Here is a 21,824-nt window from a genome sequence, read left to right on the forward strand (position 1 = left end):
TTGTTTAACGTGGTTAGAAAGTGTAGATTTTCTGTCCATCGAAAATAAGTTTTCAAATAACCAGAACCAAATTAAACCACCAGAACCACCAATAAAAGTAATTCTCTATTAAGGTATCTACTTTGGTAAATACCTTTAACTATTTAGAAATACAAATTGTATACCTTGTTGAATTTCAGTTTAATAGTGGCGTAAATAAAATAACCGTTATATTCCCAGTTATAAATTTAATGGTTTCAAAATAATTTAAAAACATTTCCTTGTTACAGTATTAAAATTTAAAGTTGGCACCTATCGGTATGATTAAGCCGATAGTCATCTGAGAACTGTGAATGACAGTGAAGAAGAAGACGGTAAACAAAATGAATTTGGAGCTGTTGGGTGAGAATCGCGCCTAATCTTAAAAGTAATCGTTAAAACTAACTAAATCTTTACCAAATTTGCAGAATCTTTTGGCCAGAACTACCCTGAAGAGTTTGATGGCTCACTGGACTGTATTTCCCTAGCAGTGACCTGTGCCTTCAATAAGTACGGAACTCTTCTGGCAGTGGGCTGCAATGATGGCCGCATAGTAATTTGGGATTTCCTGACGCGCGGCATTGCCAAGATTATCTCTGCTCATGTTCATCCCGTCTGCAGTCTCAGTTGGACCAGGAATGGTCATAAAGTTGGTTCCTACCCCATTAAGATAAGCATTCAACTAACTTGCTTCCTTTCCAGTTGCTCTCTGCATCTACGGACAACAATGTATGCATTTGGGACGTGCTCTCCGGCGAGCTGGAGCACAAGTACAGGTTTCCGTCGCCGGTTCTCAAAGTCCAGTTCGATCCCCGCAACGATAACCGCCTTTTGGTCTGCCCCATGCGGTACGCTGCGGTGTTGGTCCAGATTGGTGGAACTCATCGCTGCCTGCCCTTGGACTCGGACGTGAGTTTGAATATTTCTAGAGATTTTTACTTACACTAACTTTTCCCACATCTTAGGGCGACTTGAATATAGTGGCTTCATTCGATCGCCGCGGAAAACATATTTACACTGGAAATGCGAAGGGAAAAATACTGGTCTTGGATGTGGAAACGTTCGAGGTGGTGGCTAGTTTCCGCATCATAGTAGGAACTTCGAGTGCCACAGCTGTAAAGAGCATTGAATTTGCTCGCAGAGGAGAGTACGTAATCCAAAAACGTAATTTAATGACTATGCTAAAGCTCTTGATTTCAGCGCCTTTCTTATCAATACCTCAGACCGAGTCATCCGCGTATACGACTCGAAAGAAATCATTGCTCTTGGAAAAGACGGGGAACCGGAGCCAATTCAGAAGTTACAGGACTTGGTCAACAAGTACGTAGTTGAAATCAAGATACTTATCTTTTTACAAACAAATACTATTCCTTTCAGAACTACCTGGAAGAAATGTTGCTTTTCCGGTGATGGGGAATACATTTGCGCGGGAAGTGCTCGACAGCATGCGCTTTATATTTGGGAAAAGTCTATTGGAAATTTGGTAAAGATCCTGCACGGTACCAAGGGTGAACTGCTGCTGGACGTTGTATGGCATCCAGTGCGTCCGATTATTGCCAGCATAAGCTCCGGCCTTGTCTCCATTTGGGCGCAGAATCAAGTAGAGAACTGGTCGGCATTTGCTCCAGATTTCAAAGAACTGGACGAGAATGTAGAATATGAGGAGCGAGAGTCAGAATTCGACATTAAGGACGAGGACAAGTCGGTAGATTTGAATGCCGAATCCCAGCAGGATGAAGAGATTGAGGTGGACGTCCAAAAAGTGGAGCCGGTAGCTGCCTTTTGTTCATCGGACGAAGAGGGCGAGGACGAGAACGCGCTACAGTTCCTGCCAATGGCGCCGGAGGTGGAGGATCCCGAGGATGGATGGTCTGGACAGGATGGACTAGAAGCCGGTGCTTTGCTGCTTGGCGCGGATCCCCATGACTTCGAGGACGATATATTGGCTTCCAAGCGTCGACGCATGCAACTCTATGATGTTAGCCTGCCCGATGCCCCCACCGATGGTATTTTGTCCCTAATTATTTTGAGATACAGATTATGAAGCTCCTTATTTTCCAGAAACGCACCCCCTCATCTCCAGCAAGGCCAGCAAAGACAAACAACAACCTGTTGGCGGCAAAAAGGCCGCCGGCCGAACCAAGAAATAAAGCTCATTTAACCTATCGTAAGGTAGTTATTGTGTCGCGTTAATAAAGTCCAACTTAGATCCTAAGTGGCATGTGGGTTTCGCACTTGGCCGGCAAAGAGAAGCAGATTGGTGGACTTCTCTACGATCATGTACTGGAAGGGCTTGTTCAGCAGGAATTTGGGAGGCGTTGCCTTGTTGATAAGAGCCGCTGCTGTCACAGCACCGGCCGTGGTTCCCTGCTCGTCGACAATGATCTTGGTGGAGTGGATGCAGATCTTGGCAAACAATCCGCTGGACATGCGGCTCAGGTCGGCGGTATTCTCATCGAACAGATCCACGATGCCCATCTGAGACGGAAAATAAAATTAAAGACAAGATTATAGTGGAAAGTGGTACTGCTCACCTGTCCCAGGATTCCCTTGAGCGTAAAGTCCGTCGTCGTCACAAACTTGGGCATCATGACCTCCACCTCATTGTCCTCGGAAGCCCGTGCCCTGAAGGCAGCCAGACGCTGCAGGATCGGCGACAAGCCTATCGTCTTCAGGTTATTGGCCACGTCGTTGAGCTTGAAGCCGCGCTTGGGCAGCACTACGATCATGGCCAGCCTATCCTGAGTGCCGTAGGGCAGCTCCAGGACATAGCCGTCCAGACCCTCGATGTTGGAGGCATAGGCAAAGTTCGCCTCCTGAACCATCATCTGCACTTGGCCGACCACCTCGTCGTTTTCGTTGTAGAAGTTCTCCATTCTGGTCAGGGTTTCGTTGAAAGGGAACTGCAAGAGAACAGGACATGGTCATAATCCTTTTCCCCAAGAAAGCCAGCTAGAACTCACCTTCCACTGGCCCTTGAAGAAGAGGGAGGAGAGTAGGAACATCTTGGCTCCATAAATATCCTGCGGCAGCACGGTGTAGGGGATGAGTCCTCTGGTGGTGCGGTTGGTGGCCTCGTTGATCAGATGCACTGTGTCCTTGTTGTAGAAGTCCACCTCCACTGGCTGCACATTGTAGTTCTGGATAACAGTGCGATAGCTGCTCTTCAATGGGTAACTGGTATCCGTGTAGACAGCCTGTAGGGAGGCAACCTCAACGGTGTGGGTATTTGTGCTTTTGGGATAATAAACAAGGATTAGTTATATAATTATCCTTGCTTGACTTTTAAACTCACTTGAGGAAAGAGCTCCATATCTGGTAGATTCCGCGCAGCTTCTCATCTTCGACGTTGATGCGGAGGGCACGACGTAGCTGGTTATAGGTCTCTCCGCCGGCACCCTCATAGAGCAGGACCATGAGCGACCAGATCGAGAAGGGCGAAATCATAAAGTCCTTGTTGGACTTTTGCACCTCAAAGGATATGCGTTGCAGGATATCGAGAGCGAACTCCTGCACTCCCTGCGAAATGGTTCGCAGAAGATCTTCATCGAAGTTGCTCCTCATGGACTGGACGTGGGTGGGTCCTTGTTGGAAGGCGGTGGGGGCGGTGAGAGCCTCCAGAGGATTACCCACCGATAGTTGGGGATATTGCTGCTGGGCAGAGCATAACACCGCCACAATTAGAACTAATGGGATCCACAAAAAAGTGCGTTCTGAAAAATAAAGTTGAAAACTTATACATATATCATGGTCTAGTTACGATTATAATCTAGTTTAATAACTGACTATATTTTATTATTAGGTAATGGTTATAACATTCTAGTTGGAGATAATAGTTGTTTAATTTGTTCCATATTCAAATATTTAAAATTATTCATATTATAAGCAATAATTTAAGCAATATGTGGTTGTTTATTGGATCAATTATTATAACTTATAATTTGTAAGTATTTTAAGATCTATTCAGAAAAGATCTTAAGTTTTGATAGAAGAGTCCCGTAATCTTTCCTTTTTTATTTTAATTTCTAAACTAATTTTATTTCCGGCTTAAAAACTAGTACTTAAACATAATGTTTGTTGATAGTGACTTGTCATTTTTTTATTTTCAGATTGAAAACAATGAGCATTTTTATTTTCCTGCTGATAATGTTGATCCGCTGGCGACCTTAAACGCTTAAATATACAGTAGGGAGCAAAATTGAGTACATGTTGAAAATTTGATGTTTAGGTGCTCATAACACATAAACGCGAAAGTAAATGGTAACACCTTTTTTTTCTAAGATTATATATCTTATTCATAACAAAATGGCATATTTATTTTAACCATTAAAGAAGCCGTTTACTAGATATAAATTAAAATCAGTAGCAACATGCATATACTCAGTTTAGAACCTGTCGTGATTCGAACTGTATTGTTGCTTTTATTAAAGAAACCCCTGTAATAATAAGTCACCTTTCACCATCATAACTCAGAGAGCGACACGTCAAAGAAAGTTTCTTCATTGATCTAAAATTTTCTTTTTGTTTTTGTGATAAAATGAAAAAAACATCGTCAGATCAAGAGAACAGCATTGTTTCTTTAACAAATCAAGGTTTCTCAACGCGTGCCATTGGAAAAAAACTTAACATAAGCCAATCAGTGGTGGTCAGAGTCCAAAAAAGGAAAAATGTGAAGTCAAAAAATTTAAGTGGTCGCCCTCGCCTTTTAAAGGACTCTGATGCTAGGCTCATGATGCAAAGAATGAGGAAAAATAGAAATTTAACCCCGAAAGAGGCTTCGACGGAAATCCAAAAAAATGTCAGTCGATGGACAGCCAGAAGGGCTTTAAAAAAAATAGGGTATAAGGCAGCCGTGAAAAAAAATAAACCATCTATTTCCAAAAAGAATGCTAGGGCTCGCCTCAAATTTGCACGAGATCATAAAAATTGGACCACAGAACAGTGGAAACGTGTGATATGGTCCGACGAATCAAAATTTAATCGAATGCAATCGGATGGAAAGCAGTATTGCTGGCGCAGACCTGGGGAAAAGCTAAATAGAACCCATATCAGGGAAAGTGTGAAGCATGGTGGGGGAAATGTTATGGTTTGGGGGTGTTTTACATGGTGGAACACAGGGAAACTTATCAAGATCGATGGCATAATGCATAAAGAAGACTACCTAGAAATCCTGAAAAACAATCTACCCGATTTCATAGAAAAATGCGCCTATCCCGAACAGGAATTAATTTTTCAACATGACAATGACCCGAAACATACTGCCAAAATCGTTAAAGGTTGGCTGAAAAATCAAGTTTTTACACTTATGGATTGGCCTGCTCAAAGTCCCGACCTCAATCCAATAGAAAACTTGTGGGCAATTGTGAAGCGACGGCTAGGACGATATGAGGCAGCCCCTAGCAATCTGGACGAGCTTTGGAGGCGTATAGAAAACGAATGGAAAAAAATTCCAAAAGAAATTATCCAAAATCTGATAGAGAGCATGCCAAGGAGACTAAACAATGTCATTAAAAACCAGGGTCTTTGGACCAAGTATTAAAAATATCTTGTTTCCTTTTTGTGTCATATCATCTTAGTCTGAGTATATTGCATGTTGCTACTGATTTTAATTTATATCTAGTAAACGGCTTCTTTAATGGTTAAAATAAATATGCCATTTTGTTATGAATAAGATATATAATCTTAGAAAAAAAAGGTGTTACCATTTACTTTCGCGTTTATGTGTTATGAGCACCTAAACATCAAATTTTCAACATGTACTCAATTTTGCTCCCTACTGTATATAATATACATTTGTGAGTAAACACACAAGACACTTGCACCATATTAATCCGGAATTAATTACTAAAATATGAATAACAACACGTGCAGTAAATCGTAAAAGAGTCTATGGGAATATCCCGTACTTAGAGCTTAATTGATTTATACCTGTTATTTGAAGCATTCTGAGGCTGGTAGCGAAAGTAAGTTTAAGTCTCGGTTATCAGACTTTGGAGGGCGGCTCAGAGTATTTATTTTATTTTTTATTAGGAAGTTAGCACCGAAACAAATATCACACATACACTGGTAATAGGGTGTATCTCATCAATTATTTGTGGTTTTTATTTATATTTCTTATTGATGGATTTTGGGCATTTTTTTCCCCCAAGTCGGTATTTCAGTACGAATTTAAATGACTCTGACGTAGCGACGTATATAATATAGTTGTTGTTTTGGATCCGATTCGAAAAACCGGAATGCACTGGGACTTCCACAGACACAGATAAAGATACACGAACACAGATACCGCTCCAGCCAGAGAGATATGTGCTCAATTATTGGTTTTATGTTTATATAATCAAGGCGATTCTATTTTTTTGTTTTCGTTTCAAAACCAAGTCCCTGGATGGTCGTCGAAGATGAGAGATACGGTGGACAACCGCTCCCAGTACAAGCTTAGAGCGAACCTAACGCGCGGACATCGACGAATGACTGAGAAGACTTGCCTCCAGCCACTCATATGGTCATCTGGTCGTCATCGTCGCCGTCGCCGTCGCCGAGAGTCGGACTCGAAAATCAGATCCCACGCTTCGGAGAATGGAGAGCCGGAGCGAGAAGACTCGCATATTGATTGGCAAGACTTTATTGGCCGCTCTTGACACTGACGTTCGCAGTGGTGACTCAATCCCAAATAAATACGGATTAAATGCACCTGATCACTGAAACAGATCGAGGTGAATTCACCCAGATAAATAATGCAGCTTATGAACTTGTTTCTATTTAGTTGAAGATAGGTTTCTCAGATGTAAAGGTTATATCAGTCTATCACAGAATTTCCGGCATAACTGCTGAAAATTTTCAATTTAAACATTTATTTATTTTATAGAAAAGGTTAACCAAGTATGTAATTTTAATTTAGTACGCTCGTAAAAATACGATTTAAGGAAAACACGATCTATTTTATGAATTAAAGAGGAAATATTTAAACATTTATTTATTTGATAGAAAAGGTTATCTAAGTGTGTCATTTTAATTTAGTACGCTCGAAAAAATACGATTTAAGGAAAACAGGATCTATTTTATGAATAAAAGAGGAAATATTTTGATTTGAACCACGAATGAATAAACAAAATATATGTAAATTATTTAGAATAAACTTTTTTTTTTTTGGTTACATTTTATATATAACTATGCAATAAATGTAATTACGCTTTTTAAGGTATTGAATACCACTTCTGATAAACGAAATCAAAGTTAATTCTTTATATTTTAACTAATTTTCAAGAGGATTAATCCTAAACAGTGGCATGGAGTTTGGGATGTTTCTGGCTTTATGTTATTTCTCAGGTAGATTTTTTTTAAAAACAATGCATAAAAATGAAAGATTTTTTTTGAAATACCTAACAATTAACACAATTTTTATTATTAAAAAATATATGTCATTCTACCGAATTTGAAATTGTAATTGATTTGGCAGCACTTTTTCAAATAACTATCGATACCTCGATATTTCTTATCGATATATTTCCACTGGCCACACTGTTCCCAAACCAGGGCTGCCATTTTAGTTACTTTATATTTGTAAATATAGCTACACTGGCCACACTGCTCTCAAGACCTACCGGACGTGCTTGGCCGTTGAAATTTGATTTGAGACTTCGACGCGCAGCCGTTTACGTGGACTTGGGCGCTGTGAAATCGTTTAAATTGTTTATTAGTAACTAGTTGCAGTACCTGGCCCGGTTCTAGGGCACGTGCCCAGTTCATAGAAACAACGATTACAAGTAAAGCGCGCAACGCAAGTGGCCCTGAATGTGTGTGAGTGCGCTTCGCATTTTGTTGCGCGCCGCGTTTTAATTGATCGTCTGGGAGGCTTAAATTGAAAGTGTTGAGGAAAGTATGAGTCTCGGGAAGTGCTCAAAAACAGCGACAGCAGCCACAGACCTATTAAATAAATAACATAAACGATCCGAGTACAAACGAGAAATTTGTCTCCAGTGCGTCTGTTTTCGTATGCGTGTTTTGTGATTATTGTGTTTTATTTGTTGTACGGAATTATTCGCCTTGAAACACCGACGATCAATTGAAATGGAGACTATTGAAGAGCAATCAAAGTGCGGTGAGTATTTTGCAGTGGGCAGGGGGGGCGTGGCAAGTGCTAATAACCATCCCATCCGCCCCAGAAACAAAACGAATTTTTCATTTTTCAATGTCGTCAGCTTGTAGGCAAGTAGGGCGGGGTTGGGGGAGGCCGGCGGCAAACCACAGTCGGGGCCAAAAGATCCTCATAAAAAATTTCGCTGGCAGCAAATAAATACATTTTAAACCCCATCTGTAGACGTTTGTGTTTGAGTTTACGGACTAAAAAAGCAACGGCATCGCGTCAGTACAATTTTAAGCTGTAGAATTTTTTTTTTTTTTTTTTTAATTTCAAAAAGATAGTGTTTGCGAAATTGTACTCTCTCTTCTTCTCCCTCTTCCTCTGGCCGGCACTGTACCGGGAGCAACAACAATAACATGTAACTTCTCAGGAACCCTCTGCAGAGAGAGAGGGAGAGAGAGTGGAGGGAGAAAGGACAGCCAAAAACAAGAAACAACAACAAAACCGATCAGTTCCTGTTATCAGTGATGAGGGCCTAGCCTTTTTTTGTTGGCTGAAGACTATCCCCTTATTTATATGCAAAATTAATTTACAAATTCCGAAAGCAAAGTTGAATGCCTCGATAAGCACGTGAAAATATTCTCCCCAAAAATTTTCCCCTGGAATATATGTATAAACAAATAAAATTGTCTTTAAATTTTGCTTTGTATTTCATTTTCAGATCTGTAGGATAGAAATTTTCGAAAAAGTTTACAATTAGGAAATCAGATTAAAAGAATATACAGTCTGTCTTATAATTGGCCCCGAAATTGATTTATTTCCTGGTTTTCTTTTCATCTCTATAACAATTTTTGGCTTGAAAAGCCAAATGTAAATAGCTATATTTTGTGAAGAATGCCAGCTCTGTTACTTCCCTCAGGTAGGGAGAGATCCTCTTATCCTTCTTCTTCCTGCTCTTCTTTAAAGGATACTGGCCGTGTGATTTCTACCTACCCCTCTGATCGCCCATGGTGTCTATATCTCTCTTAAATTGTTGTTTCCTTTTTATTTTATTACACATGTTGTTGACAGGCCGCCCATGCCGACCATAGTTCGCTGTCTGTAGTCTCTGGGTTGTAGTCTCCTCAATGCTAATGACATCTTACATGCCCCTCCTCTGAAGGTCAGATTCGGTTCCGAATCTTTGCGTCAAGGATGCGTAATTTTATTACAAGTTATAAGGTTTTTTCTTTGATGAGTGTGACAAAAATTCACCAAGCACTGAAAGAAAAGTCTGTCAAGTTCTATAACTTAATTTTATGATATTTTTTTATAAAAACCTATAATTTTTCTCACTGTATTGGCCCTCTGCTATTAGTTTTTCGTCATTTTATGGCCTGGCTGCCTGCCAGGAATAGCAGAAACAGCGGATTTTCAGCCAAGTCCCCTTGCTAGAGGAAGGAAATACCCAAATGGCGAAAAATGGTGACCACCTGTGTGCGGCTTTGCTCTCTCTTCCCACCATTGCTTTCCACCACCACCCCTTAACTGGTGGCCCTAACTGACCACCTGTGGCTATGCAAAATGCATTCTACAGTTTCTAGAGGTTAGTTGTCAGTTTCAGTTCGGTGGCCGATCCTCGAGGATCCTTCTTGGACAAAATGCTGCACTTGCCAGCCCTTCACTTCCACTTTGGCCAACCCTTTGGCTCGAAAAGCAACAAGAACCGAGTCGTTACGGTTCAGCAACAGGTCTCCTCCTATTTCACATACGCTGCGGAGGAAGAAGTCAAGCAAGCGAAGCTCCGACAGGCAGCCCTTTGTCAGGTGTACGAGGATTTTACAGGTATTTCGGAGGTCACTAAGCCTAAGGGGTGCACCTCGTCTTAAGCCAGGCCAGCAGACTTGGCAGAAACCTAAGCAGGGTAGCAGAATACTAAAAACACCTGATAAAGGTGTGCAGAAACCGGGGGAGGTACCAGGAACTGACCAAAGTATACATATCACTCTGGTCTGGTCGGAGTCTTAAGTGGAAAAATCATAAAAACTTGGCGAAATATTTATTTAATTGCTGTGGAAGCAGTTCGCGGAACAGAGTCTATGAAAACAATGTCATTTTAATAAATAGTTGGTTAGCTGGGATAGCTCTTTTACATTCCAGAGATATGTACATATTTGGTGGACCACCCGCCCACAAGTCCATTAGATAAATTGCATTGTTTATCGGCCTGGTTTGGAGAATATCCATGAGTATCTAAAAATTCCAATACGTCAGAAGGCAAAAACGACACGAACTGCAGTTCAGAATCTATTGTATCTCTTCTGTCTTCAGTTCCTGGACTTTGTTCAATTGCACAAGTGGCGAATGTCTCGCCAGGCCACAGATACAACAGATACAGATACAAATACATTTAAGAGTCGAGAATGCAGATACAGATGTAGTCTAGATACAGATACAATTGGCATCGGTTACAGCTGCACAATTCTGGATAAAATTAATGCCACAAAGCTGCCGCCTCCGCCCTTCTTCGCCGTCGATTGGGGGGTAAATGATTTGCACTTGAAAAAATTTTCTAGAAACATCCCCCCTAGAGTCCAGGCTAGGAAGGTCATCTCTCTGCTAGCAAAAATTGGATGTCAACAGCTCGCAATTTTCTTTTCCATCCTAAGGAGGTTCTATATTTCTATTAGTTCTCTGCCCCCACACTTCATTGCATAAACAAACAAATCCACAAAATAGCCATAAATCAAACATCTTTCTCCAGTTCCCTGTAAACAAAATGCCTCAAAAGGTGGATCGGTTCTCCAGAGTGTGTTGTGGCTTCCTCTTTTGTGGAAAAATCTGTTTCTGTTTCCTGTTTTTAATATTTTTTTAACTAATAGAAATTGAAGCATACTCGATGTGAGAGGTAGAGTAGAGGCCTAGACCCTTGCGATTGACCTGCATTTTTTTTCTGATTTACGACCGACATGCACTTAGCACCCATGACTATTTCTGATTTTTAAGAGCTCTGAAAATGCCTGTTTCTGATTGTTTTTCTATTTTCCGCCAAACCCTATAGAAATGTCCATTTCGACAACACTGGCATCGCGGATCTGCCTGGTGGGAGAGGTCGGCAAGGATGCGGAAACGCTGCTGGCAGCCGAGTCCTTCGGACTGCCCATCGTTACCTCCGACACCGGACTGGACATCCTTGGAGAATCGGAATGGCGGACATTCTACGTACTGGACGACTTCGAGGGTGCCAGCTTCGAGGCGATACACAAGCAGAAGGAATGGTGAGTACTCCTACCCTCCGAGTGCTAGTCACTAATACTATTTTTAAGACACAAGAGCCGCCAAGTTGCTTAATTTAGACTAAGCCCGTGGACACCAATCTGTCACATATGGCGGCCGCTGAAGACACCCTAATGGAACAAAGTCAAGAGCCATTATCATCGCCTTCATTGCTCGCCATGAGCAGCATCATCGTCAGCAAATTGAGTTTGAAATCGAGACAAACGCATGGGGATCCTACTGGCTCCGCTTTTTTTCCACACATTTTTTCCCACTCGATGCTCAACAATTTTTACCAAGATTGACAGCGTCAGCCATGCGCTACATTCTAGACCCCTTGGCCCTCTTTGGGAATACCCTTTCTTTCCTCTAAAAATTGTTGTTTATGAGATACTTTCATTGTTTAAATGGGTAGGGTTTGAAAAATATTAAGCTTTATCTACAGACGCTGTTAAAAAAGCCATAAAATCAAGTGAGATTATGAATTAGAGGCATTTATGGGAAAGGTTAATGAACATTTATTGATGATATAGTAGGTTTAAACGGGAAAGAAAAATGAATAATTATTACAAATTTAGAATTTATGACTTTTAAAAGTAATTAAAGATTATTGGTTTTGAAATAAAGTTTATTGAGCAGAAATACTTGAAATAAAGTTTTTTATTTGATCTGACATATTAGGTTTTAAAATAAATCATATATATAGCATTTAGAGTTTTGCATTTCAAACCAAACTATCATATTGATTATCCCGTCAGTACCAATCACCTCTGATTCACCCATCAATCATCCGGGAAGCACCCCTGATCACCCTAAGATCATATATTTTCTGTCTTATTTTTAGGGAAAAAGTATCTCTAATATAAATTAAAGTAGAAACATAGTTACTATAGTAAGATTAACTAGTTTGCTTTGAAAATTATCATTAAATGGTTAAAGATTTCATAGTTTTTAAACCTCCTTTTTAAACTCTTTTTCAAAACTTCAATTAAAAATTTATTCTCAACTAAAAAATCATCTATATTTCAAAGATAGTTAAAGCATTTCCCCTGCCACTTATAAAAACTATTTTCCCATAATTTAAAATTGTAGGAAAATAAAGGAAAAGGGCATTGCCACTTCGACTTATGAAAGCCAGCTTGCCACAATTTTTCTTCTCCTACAAATTGTTGTCAAATTTGAAACTTGCGCAAATGTTTGCGCTTCAGTCTATAATATAGTATTTATTTGGTTCTGTTTTTAGTTTTTTTTGTGTTTTTTTGCATGCTTGATTAATTTGCCCGCTGCGTAGTAATAGCCCCAAATAACATGCACGCTTTTCCGCCACCCCCAGAGCCATAGAGCCGCAGAACAACCTCTGCCCTGTCTCATTAGCGATTAACAATAATTTTTGCGATACTATGGTTAGCCTTTATTTACGAGCATTATGTTTTTGGAGGTCACCGAATGCGTTTAACTTATTATGGCTCCGTTTTTTTAGGTGAGGAGAGGTGGAGGACAGGAAACAGTGGTTTTTTCGGATGAGGTATCTCTGTGGGCGTCTGTTTTTCCTTTTTGATGTTTTCCTCCAACACAATTGTAAGAAAAAATGAAACAGGAAAGCGTAGAAGCACGCCTCTCCCCCATTAAGAATTATTATTTATATCATGGCTTTTCATTCATGTTTCAGTTGGTGTTTTGTTATTTCACATTGTATTTATTTTTCAGCAAAAACATGAGAAAGAATTCCGAAACGGGGAAAGGTGTTAAGAGCTCTCCCTGCTAATTATATTTTATGTTCTGCATTCTTATTTTTTTGGTAGTTTTTTGATCAATAATTTTAATTGGTATTCTCTTGGAGAAAAACATCATCACTTTGGTGAAAAAAACGTAAAAAGTTTATATGCCTCAGAGAGGTGTTTATTTTTTAAATAAATATGCACCATTAGTCGCGTTTGTTTTTGTCATTTGATGGAAAAAACCAAGTCTGTTTATTGCACGTGTATTAATAATTTAATTGTTTTAAAAAGGGGTTTCCTATTAAAAGTTTTCAAAATAAACAAATTAAAATTCCAGGGCTTCAGTTGAATGGTTTATGGTGGAAATAAAAATATTAACATAGAGGTTAACTAGTCCGATTGCAAGTAAACAAATATTCAATGGGAAAGCGAAACAATTTTAATGAGAATTTCCCAGAAAGTAGCTATAAGATAGATGCTTCTCTATAAGATGCCCCGAGAGTATAACCAAAAAGCACTTAAACGGCCACTTAACCTCGCCCAAAACGATGCCTCAAAAGATCTTGTTAATTGTTCCCGCCCAGCATGACCGATCTATATAGGATATATAGTATTCTGAATCATACGAATGATCCATCCGCATAATGGGGGAATACTCACGGCATTTCATTGCCTATTTTGGGGACGAATCTCAAAGAAAACAAAATGTTCACTTAAAAATAAAACAAATAGCGTTGAGATGAGAAATACTGAGAAATCAAAAATGAATCGGTTTTGTTTTTCCTTGGGGGACTTCGATTGGGAAATAGTATGTATTGTCCAAGATTCTCCTTAATACTGGCTATTGCAGCAATGTCTTGGCGCCAAGATTCTATAAAAATTTGTGTAGCGATGTCAAAAAATCAAGACTATAGCCGAGAAAGTGTTGAAAGAGGTGTGTGTTTGGGAAAAAACGGAAATTCTTTGCAATTCCCATAAAAAAATTAAATATAACAAATCGAAAAAGAAACTTAATTTATTGCGGCATGCATATAGATAAATATTTATGGTATAGCTGTGGGTCGCGGGAGGGAGAGTCTATATAATTTATAAGTTTTTGATATGGCAAATTAATTGAGGCAGAACGAGAACGAGAACGAGTCCGCGAACGACATGCCATTGACTTGCTTATAGTGTTGACCCTCGTAGAGTTCGAGTGCCTTCGAGTGACATCCCAAAGATCGCCGCACTTTACAAGCCGCAAGTTGGGGGAGGCCAAAAGCCCAGGCCCCAAAAAGTATCTGTCAGATACAATTCTCGCAGCACGCGCTGCGCATTTTTATGCTTTGACTAAGCAGCTCTGGGTTTTCCTTGGCATTTTCGCCAAAAACAAAACAAAAAAAAAAAAAAAGAAAGGAAATTTATTTAATTGTTCTTTGGAATTTCACATTTCCCCAAGAGTCGAAGCCTCCTCTCATTGTGATCTCCATTTCTCACATCCCGCGAGAGAAAGAGAAGTAAGTGGTGGTCTCCCCACTTCTTGGAGGAGAACGATGGCATGTCAGGTCTATGTATATTTTCTATTTCCATTTTCCACTCGCTCGCCGTTTATTCAATCATTTTCCCAAGCAGCCCGATTCTCCTCGCACCAGTTGTGTTTGTTTAGTTGCCCGGATAGAATCATAAACTCTTGTCGCGCTATTCCTCCTCCGGTGCCTAAAATACATATTCTGAATCAGAGGACAAGTGACAAAATCGTTTGCCGGCGGCAAATATTTGTTCATATGGAAATGTGGCTTTGTTGAAAAGGAACCAACTATATTTGTGGGTGAAATGTGTAAATTCGAATGGAATATGATATGATAGTAGAGCACACAACAGTTCCCAAAGACAGTGAAAGTGAGACAAGCAACAGGAAGTCAAGATTTCCAAGTGAAATGGCCAAGAAAGTGAAAGATCAAGTTGTAATGGATGTGGGGGAGAAACTCTTCAAAGGAAGTTGGCTGTGAGTGTCTAAATAATTAATAATTAAAATAATTAAGCAAGTTAAAATAAGAATAGACATTATTCAATGCTTGTACCACAATTTTAATTGCCTCCTGATGAGGGGCATTAATAATTGTTCTCATTCCCAAGTATCATAAATTGAAACAATCCTCCCACGCCCTCACACATCAGGCTGCAGTCAGCTTCCGCTCGATTGATTTGTTTATAAAAACTTCCGGCTTTTGCCAAATGGCGGGCGGTGGATGGTTGGGCCTCCCAACAGCTGTCGATGTCCGGTTTTCATAAACAAAAGAGCCCTTAGTCAGATGGGGCGCGAGTCAAAGTTCAATAAAGCGCATCGGTCGGTGCAGTCGTCAAATGAGATGATGCCTCGACGGTTGTGTCCGGACTGCAATCGGTTAGAGATACAGATGCAGTGGCAGATACAGATACAGATACCGATATCGATATCGATCCTCAACCATTCCGAATTGAATTATGGCTGCAGTCGGAGGCGCCTGCAACTGCCAAGGTCAATTGGGACATAAAAGCCAGATTGCCTTGCATAACTCAAAAGTGTGCCACATAAATATTTAATTGCCGGCTACCCCTCTTTGATTTCAGCATTCTGGGACCGCCGGCTTTGAAGTACGCGGCCGAAATGAAACAGACCCTGGGCCAGAACTCTCGTCCCATTTACAATTATGCGATGCGCGGCGTGGTCACTTGCTTCACCGGCATACGCAAGAAGGATGAGCTGGTGAGTGGTACTACCTCCTTATTTCTGTTAAAATATTTAATATTCTATATATATTTTAGACAAAGCTGGTTAACCTTATACACTCGATGGGCGGCTGCATCAAGAAGGATCTGAACACAAAGACCACGCACTTGATTTGTAATCACAGTGGCGGCGAAAAGTATCAGTGAGTATATTATTTTTCTCATTAAATTAAATATTTATTAAATCCCTTTCTCAGGTACGCCAAAACCTTTAGACTTACGGTGGTTCGTCCTGCCTGGGTGTATGCCGCCTGGTCGGATCGCAATTCTTTGGAGTTCGACGCCACGCAGGAGAACTTCACCAAGACGCACCGGCTGAAGGCCTTCGAGGGCCAAAAGATTTGCTTCTTTGGCTTCCCGCCCGAGGAGCACCAACACATGGTGGACGTGCTGCTGGAGAATGGTGGCGTTTGCGCCGAACTGGAGGATCCGGAGTGCTCGCATGTCGTGAGTCTACCATTGCATTTATTTTTCGGCTAAGATGCAAGCTTTATTTTTTGGGTAGCTTTGGAGTTTGTAGTTTGCATGAATCGCTTTTTATTAATTTTTGTTATTTTTTGGTAGAAGCTTTTTTCCGTTTTTTCGACGGCTCATATTTTTACCCACAAATCCTAATCCGTGTGTTTTCCAGGTGATGCCCAACACGGGCGCAGTTTTTACAAGCACTAGCACTAGCACAGACACTACTACTAACCCAAGCACCCAGACTAACCCATCCGAATTCCAAACCCAATCCCAATCCCAGACACCAGGCCAGTGCCAGGGGGCGGAGGAGCAGTTGCTGGCCGAGGATGCAGGGCAGGCGGCGGGGATCGAAAATGGGAATCATTCGCCAGCCAATACAGACGACGGTGTTGTCCCACTGGATGTAGACCCAGACTCGGACCAGGAGCACAAGGAGAACCAGGACTTTGACGACGAGGATGACATCCACTTTGACGAGCGGCTCTTTGTGGAGGCCGCGGATATAGGACATCCTGGAGATGATCAGTTGCCCGAATCCGATGATGAAGAGTTAGAAGAGGCTCTCAAGAAGGAGGTGAAAACCGAGCCGGAGCAGCTCGATGGAGAGGAGGATGAGGATGTCCAGGCCAGCACACCAAAAACAAGCAAAATCCGACTCAGCCTGAAAACAGCCACGCCTTTGAGCTCCCCAGAATCGGAGGGGATTGTGCTGGACTTCCAGAGCACCACCCAGAACATATCGCCCATCCTCAAGGCGATCAACGAGTGCGATTTGGAGACGGATGACCTGCCGATCACCGAGAATGATTTGAAACGAAAGCGCGACAGCTTCGACAACGTGTCCCTGATGTCGGTGGACTCCTTCGCCCTGCCAACCAGCACCAAGAAACCCAAACTCATCCGCACGGGATCCATATCGCGAACCCTTCGGCGATCCGTGAGCTTTGTAGCCGAACCTCTGATGAAGACATTAAGACCTCGGAGGAGCTCTGTGGCGGATGCCTCCACCTTCCTGGGCAGCGAGGCAGCCGATGATTCCATTTGCTCGCTGGCCTCCTCCATCAACTTGACTCTGAACGAATCGATCAAGAAGCCTGTGAAGGACAAGCTGCGTAGCTTCTGCGGCCGGATCACCCGAAGCAGCAGTCGTCGGGTGGAGCGAGGCGCCGAGGGTACACCGGAGTGCTCCGCCCAGTTGGACAGTGGCTTCAAGACCCCCAAAGCCCCCAAGATTCGATCCTCGGCCACTCCGAAAACAGCCAAACGCCTCTTCGGACCTGTTGTTTCCGCTCTCACCCTGACCAATCCCTCCACCCCCACACTGGTGAATCCCCTACCGATACCCACTCCCACTGCCACTGTCACTGCCAGTTTGGATGTGAACGATACCTCGTCCAATACATTTGCTTTCTGTGCTGCTGCCGTCACGCCTGCCATGCCACCCGTCTCATCATCATCGTCATCGTCATCCCCCATCCTGTCGACTTCGATTGCTGTACATAGCTCGGTGCAGGTTATTAACAAATCCCCCGAAGAGTCCACCGCGGGGCGTCAGACTCTCCTCGAAGAGCCCATGCAAATGGTACTTTTGAATTGGATAAGACTTCTTCTAATGGAGACTTTGAAACGGCAAAGGATATTAAGTTGGGGATATAATTTTTCTTTGAAACTCAGGAACCAAAGTGCATTCATTGTGTATTTGTATTTGAAACCATTCTTGGCCAGAACTCCATAATTAGAGTCTGTGTTCAGTCCACCTTTCGAAGCATTTTTAACATTTTTTCAGTTGCTGTGCGACGCCGCTGCCCTCCATCCATCATCCAGCCCCCCAATCCCGACTCCCAATTCGTTTCTGTTAATTGTTATTTAATGGTTATGCTGTAGCTTAAGTCACAACTCATATAACATCTAATTTGGTGCGGTGGTGTCTGGAATTTCACATACTTTTCTCTTTTTCATCTCTCTCTTCATAATTTTGTAAATAACTTTGGTTTCATTTCGGTGTCTAGTCTGCCAGAGCATAAAAAACAAACAAGAACACAACCAAACAAAGCAGCACAATAAATATTGGAATAACATTTATTTACAAAACACACACAGAACACAACACAACACAACACACACTCTCTAACCTTATAAACTCTTTCGTTCAGCTTGAATAAATGTTAAAAATGCCAACTAGAATTTAAAACAATATATTGTTTATGGAGAGTGGCTTAGCCGCCTCCTCACGATGTCTAGCGTGAGGAATTTCCTTTCATTTGGGTTGAATTATTATACTTTCGATGGACTAACAAAATATTTGCACAAATGATAAAACATTTGCATTTGCATTTCGCATTTATGTTCCATATATGTTCCATATAGCTTCACACATTCCTGCCTCTCGATCTTGTATCTTTTTGCCGTTTCAACAGTGCTGCCAAAAAAATGTGCACTAAAAATGTTTTGTTTGGCCTTTTTGCATTTGGATGATTGTTTCAAAATTTATTGTGCTGCCGCTTCTCTCTCTCTCTGGATATATACGACTATTTTACCATCTAGTATATAGATGCTTGATCGAAATTAGCCAGCAAACAAAACATTTTTTCCGCATCTCCTGCACAAATATGAATAAAATAAACAAATGCGCCGACGCGCTAGATCAACGAAATTAATCGATTCGATTTATTGCCGTTCAGGTGGTTGACGAGCACACGACTGTGTCGAAGCCGGAGCCCAAGAATAATCATACTCACATCCTGAAATCAGACTGGTTCTGGTATACCATCCAGAATGGCTATGCCAACGAGATGGACTATCTGTTCGGCGACGTAAGTAATCTTTAAACAATCTCTCTTCAAAAACATATTATTAATTTTTATATTTATTTTGTAGTACTTGGATAGCATCACGAATACCCCTAACACGGATCGTCGCGACTCCTTACCCATTAGCTTTAATAAACGGAAACGCAAGCGTTTCTCGCAACGCATCCAACTGGAGGGCACTCCTTTGGGGTCCGGCAAGCGACGCTCCTCCGTCTCGGATGCCGGTCTTCTATCCGTTTCCAATAGCTTCTTCGACTGCACCACCAGTCCGGACAAGCTGGAGGTGGACAAGTTGCACCACGCCGAGCCGGAGGCCAGTGATGCCACGCCCGCCAAGAAGTCGATGCGATTCAATCACTTTATGGACTTTTTCACCACCGAGTCCAACTATGTGGGCATTCTGGATACCATTCTGAATGTGAGTTTAGGAATTATTGTTCTTTAAACTCCAAATCTAAACTAAAATCTTTTTCAAGCTCTTTAAAAACAAGCTGGAAGAACTGGCGGAGACCAATGATCCTTTGCTGAATAAATCGGAAATCAAAACCATCTTTGGCAACTTTCTGCCCATCCACGAGGTGCACCAAAGCATGCTGGAGCACCTGCGCAAGCTGCACGCCAACTGGCGGGAGGACTGTTTGATCGGCGACATCATCATCCAGCACAGGGACGAACTAATCAAGGCCTACCCCCCCTACGTCAACTTCTTCGAGCAGATGAAGGAGCAGCTGCTGTACTGCGACCGGGAGTATCCTCGCTTCCATGCCTTCCTGAAGATCAACCAGACTAAGCCGGAGTGTGGCCGTCAGAGCCTGCAGGATCTGATGATCAGGCCGGTCCAGCGACTACCCAGCATCAGTCTACTGCTGAACGACATCCTGAAGCACACGAATGGCAGCAATGCGGATCACGGTCGATTGGAGGAGGCGCTGAAGGCCATCAAGCAGGTGACGCTGCACATCAACGAGGACAAACGACGCACCGAGTCGCGCATGGCCATCTTCGATATATTCAACGATATCGATGGTTGTCCGCCACATTTAGTGAGCTCCAATCGCTCGTTCATCTCCAAGTGTGAGGTCAACGAGCTCTCCGACTCCCTAAGCGGTCGAGGTGACAGCCTCGTCGTGTACCTCTTCTCCGATTCCATGGAGCTGTGTAAGCGGCGATCACGCGGCTTCAACACCGCCAAGTCCCCGAGCACGGCCAAGACGCACAAGCACCTCAAGCTGATATCGTTGAACACAATACGGCTGGTGATCGACATCTCGGACAGCCCGCGAGCCTTTGGACTCCTCCAGCGTGGCGAAAAGGAGAAGCTCTACACGTTTACGATCAGCGACGAGGAGACGGATAAGCATGTCTATGTGAAGAAGCTCTGCAATCAGATTGCAGCTCACACCTGTCGTACAGATGCGGTAAGTCACTACAAAATAAGTCATAAATATTTGTTATTTATATTTAATTTTTTTAAATGCAGGACAAGCTGTTGATTAGTCGAACCTCCCAGGAACTGGAGGTGGACATAAGCGATGTGAATGTCAGCACGCTGAGCAAGGCCTTTAAGCTGGCGGCCAAGACCCGACTAAAGGTGGGTTCTGACTTACTTTGGAATAAGAAAACATGAATTATTTTTGAATAAATTATCGTTATAGGTGGGTCGCGCCTTCTCCTTCAACAAGACACCCAACAAGCTGAAAAGAGCCGTCTCCACCATGATGACCTCGCCCTTTGGCAGCACCAACTCGCTGACGCCTGCCTCCCAATTGGCCCAAATGCGTTTGGCCAGCTGCACAAATATTAATGTGAGTCGGCAAACAAGGTCTTATGTGGAAGAAATGCTAATAATTCCTTTCGTATAAAATTTCAGGAAGTCGACGATGAGGACTGTGCCAGCATGAGGAGCAGTTCGCCCTCGACGCAATCCGAGATGCTGGTGGTGCCACCGCTCTCAGTGCAGCCCACCCGGAAAAACAAGGCCGTTGTGGGCCGAATTTAAAGGAGTTGAATGATAATTCCGCAGTGCTTTAAAGCCGTTTCGTGTATTCCATTTGTTTCCGAGGTCTTCTTTATTTCTAAAAGAATGACCCAACGTGTAATTCTTCGAGGATGGACGTGGATGAAGAGCGTCCGAGTCCGAGTTCAGTTGCGACTGCCGCCCCTTGTTTGAATTCGTAATCTCACAAAAAATCAACCAGAAATATCACGCGTCCAATATTTTTTAGATTGTAAATTGTATTGTTAAGCTGGAACAACCGTCGATGTGTGGACGGATAGCTCGAAAATGTTGAACCGTTTGTCCGAGCGATCGATTGACTATGATTACCTACTGTATATAGTTTTCGCTAATTTGTGTCGCGTCGCTAAATGTAATCGCCAAACCTATTGTAATCGCAGTAGTGACTAGTGACTAGAGACCGCATTCACGCACTCGATCGATCGATTCGAATGGGTTTCGGTTGATCGCCACACCGCAACAAGCTGTGAATGTTTACTGAGTAAATTTTTAAAAACCCCCCTTACTACTTACTACTACTATATATTGATTAAAGCTCAACGATCTGCTTGAGTAGGCATTTACGGCCCTAAGCCGTAGTGTAATCGAAGCATGACGATGTTTAAGTTAATGTATGAATTTTATTAAAATACAAATCTTTTAAAAATCATCTTTTTTCTATTACTAATCTTGGGTGGAAGCAGTGACATGTATCCTAAAAATAGGCAATGAAT

At 42.1% G+C, this 21,824-nt stretch overlaps 3 protein-coding genes across 6 annotated transcripts; 2 read left to right on the forward strand and 1 right to left on the reverse strand.

Moving 5' to 3' along the window:
* The first annotated feature begins 270 nt into the window (after positions 1 to 270).
* LOC6506781 (retinoblastoma-binding protein 5 homolog) lies at positions 271 to 2,184 on the forward strand. The gene is made up of 7 exons (XM_001957216.4): positions 271 to 381; positions 447 to 667; positions 721 to 927; positions 984 to 1,165; positions 1,219 to 1,338; positions 1,396 to 2,024; positions 2,080 to 2,184. Exons 1-7 carry the CDS (start codon positions 333 to 335, stop codon positions 2,166 to 2,168), a joined length of 1,497 nt encoding a protein of 498 aa, XP_001957252.2. The 5' UTR covers positions 271 to 332; the 3' UTR covers positions 2,169 to 2,184.
* LOC6493200 (serine protease inhibitor 77Ba) lies at positions 2,175 to 7,119 on the reverse strand. The gene is made up of 5 exons (XM_001957215.4): positions 5,947 to 7,119; positions 3,314 to 3,731; positions 2,982 to 3,252; positions 2,553 to 2,921; positions 2,175 to 2,496 (listed from the first exon to the last, which is right to left on the reverse strand). The coding sequence occupies exons 1-5, from the start codon at positions 5,960 to 5,962 to the stop codon at positions 2,230 to 2,232; spliced, it is 1,341 nt and encodes a 446-aa protein (XP_001957251.2). The 5' UTR covers positions 5,963 to 7,119; the 3' UTR covers positions 2,175 to 2,229.
* A 441-nt stretch (positions 7,120 to 7,560) lies between these two features.
* LOC6506782 (protein ECT2) lies at positions 7,561 to 21,760 on the forward strand. Of its 4 annotated transcripts, XM_001957214.4 has the most exons (12): positions 7,561 to 8,116; positions 11,139 to 11,355; positions 15,661 to 15,796; positions 15,856 to 15,962; positions 16,017 to 16,266; positions 16,451 to 17,866; positions 18,966 to 19,097; positions 19,162 to 19,512; positions 19,571 to 20,512; positions 20,575 to 20,685; positions 20,750 to 20,899; positions 20,965 to 21,760. In XM_001957214.4, exons 1-12 carry the CDS (start codon positions 8,086 to 8,088, stop codon positions 21,091 to 21,093), a joined length of 3,972 nt encoding a protein of 1,323 aa, XP_001957250.1. In that variant the 5' UTR covers positions 7,561 to 8,085; the 3' UTR covers positions 21,094 to 21,760. The 4 variants fall into 4 exon arrangements, with proteins under 4 accessions (XP_001957250.1, XP_014764898.1, XP_032309766.1 ...); XM_014909412.3 differs by lacking the exon at positions 16,451 to 17,866; XM_032453875.2 differs by lacking the exons at positions 7,561 to 8,116; positions 11,139 to 11,355 and adding an exon at positions 14,694 to 15,055.
* The last annotated feature ends 64 nt before the right edge of the window (positions 21,761 to 21,824 follow it).

The sequence above is a fragment of the Drosophila ananassae genome, chromosome 2R (genome assembly GCF_017639315.1).
Source record: "Drosophila ananassae strain 14024-0371.13 chromosome 2R, ASM1763931v2, whole genome shotgun sequence".
Taxonomy (NCBI): Eukaryota; Metazoa; Arthropoda; class Insecta; order Diptera; family Drosophilidae; genus Drosophila; species Drosophila ananassae.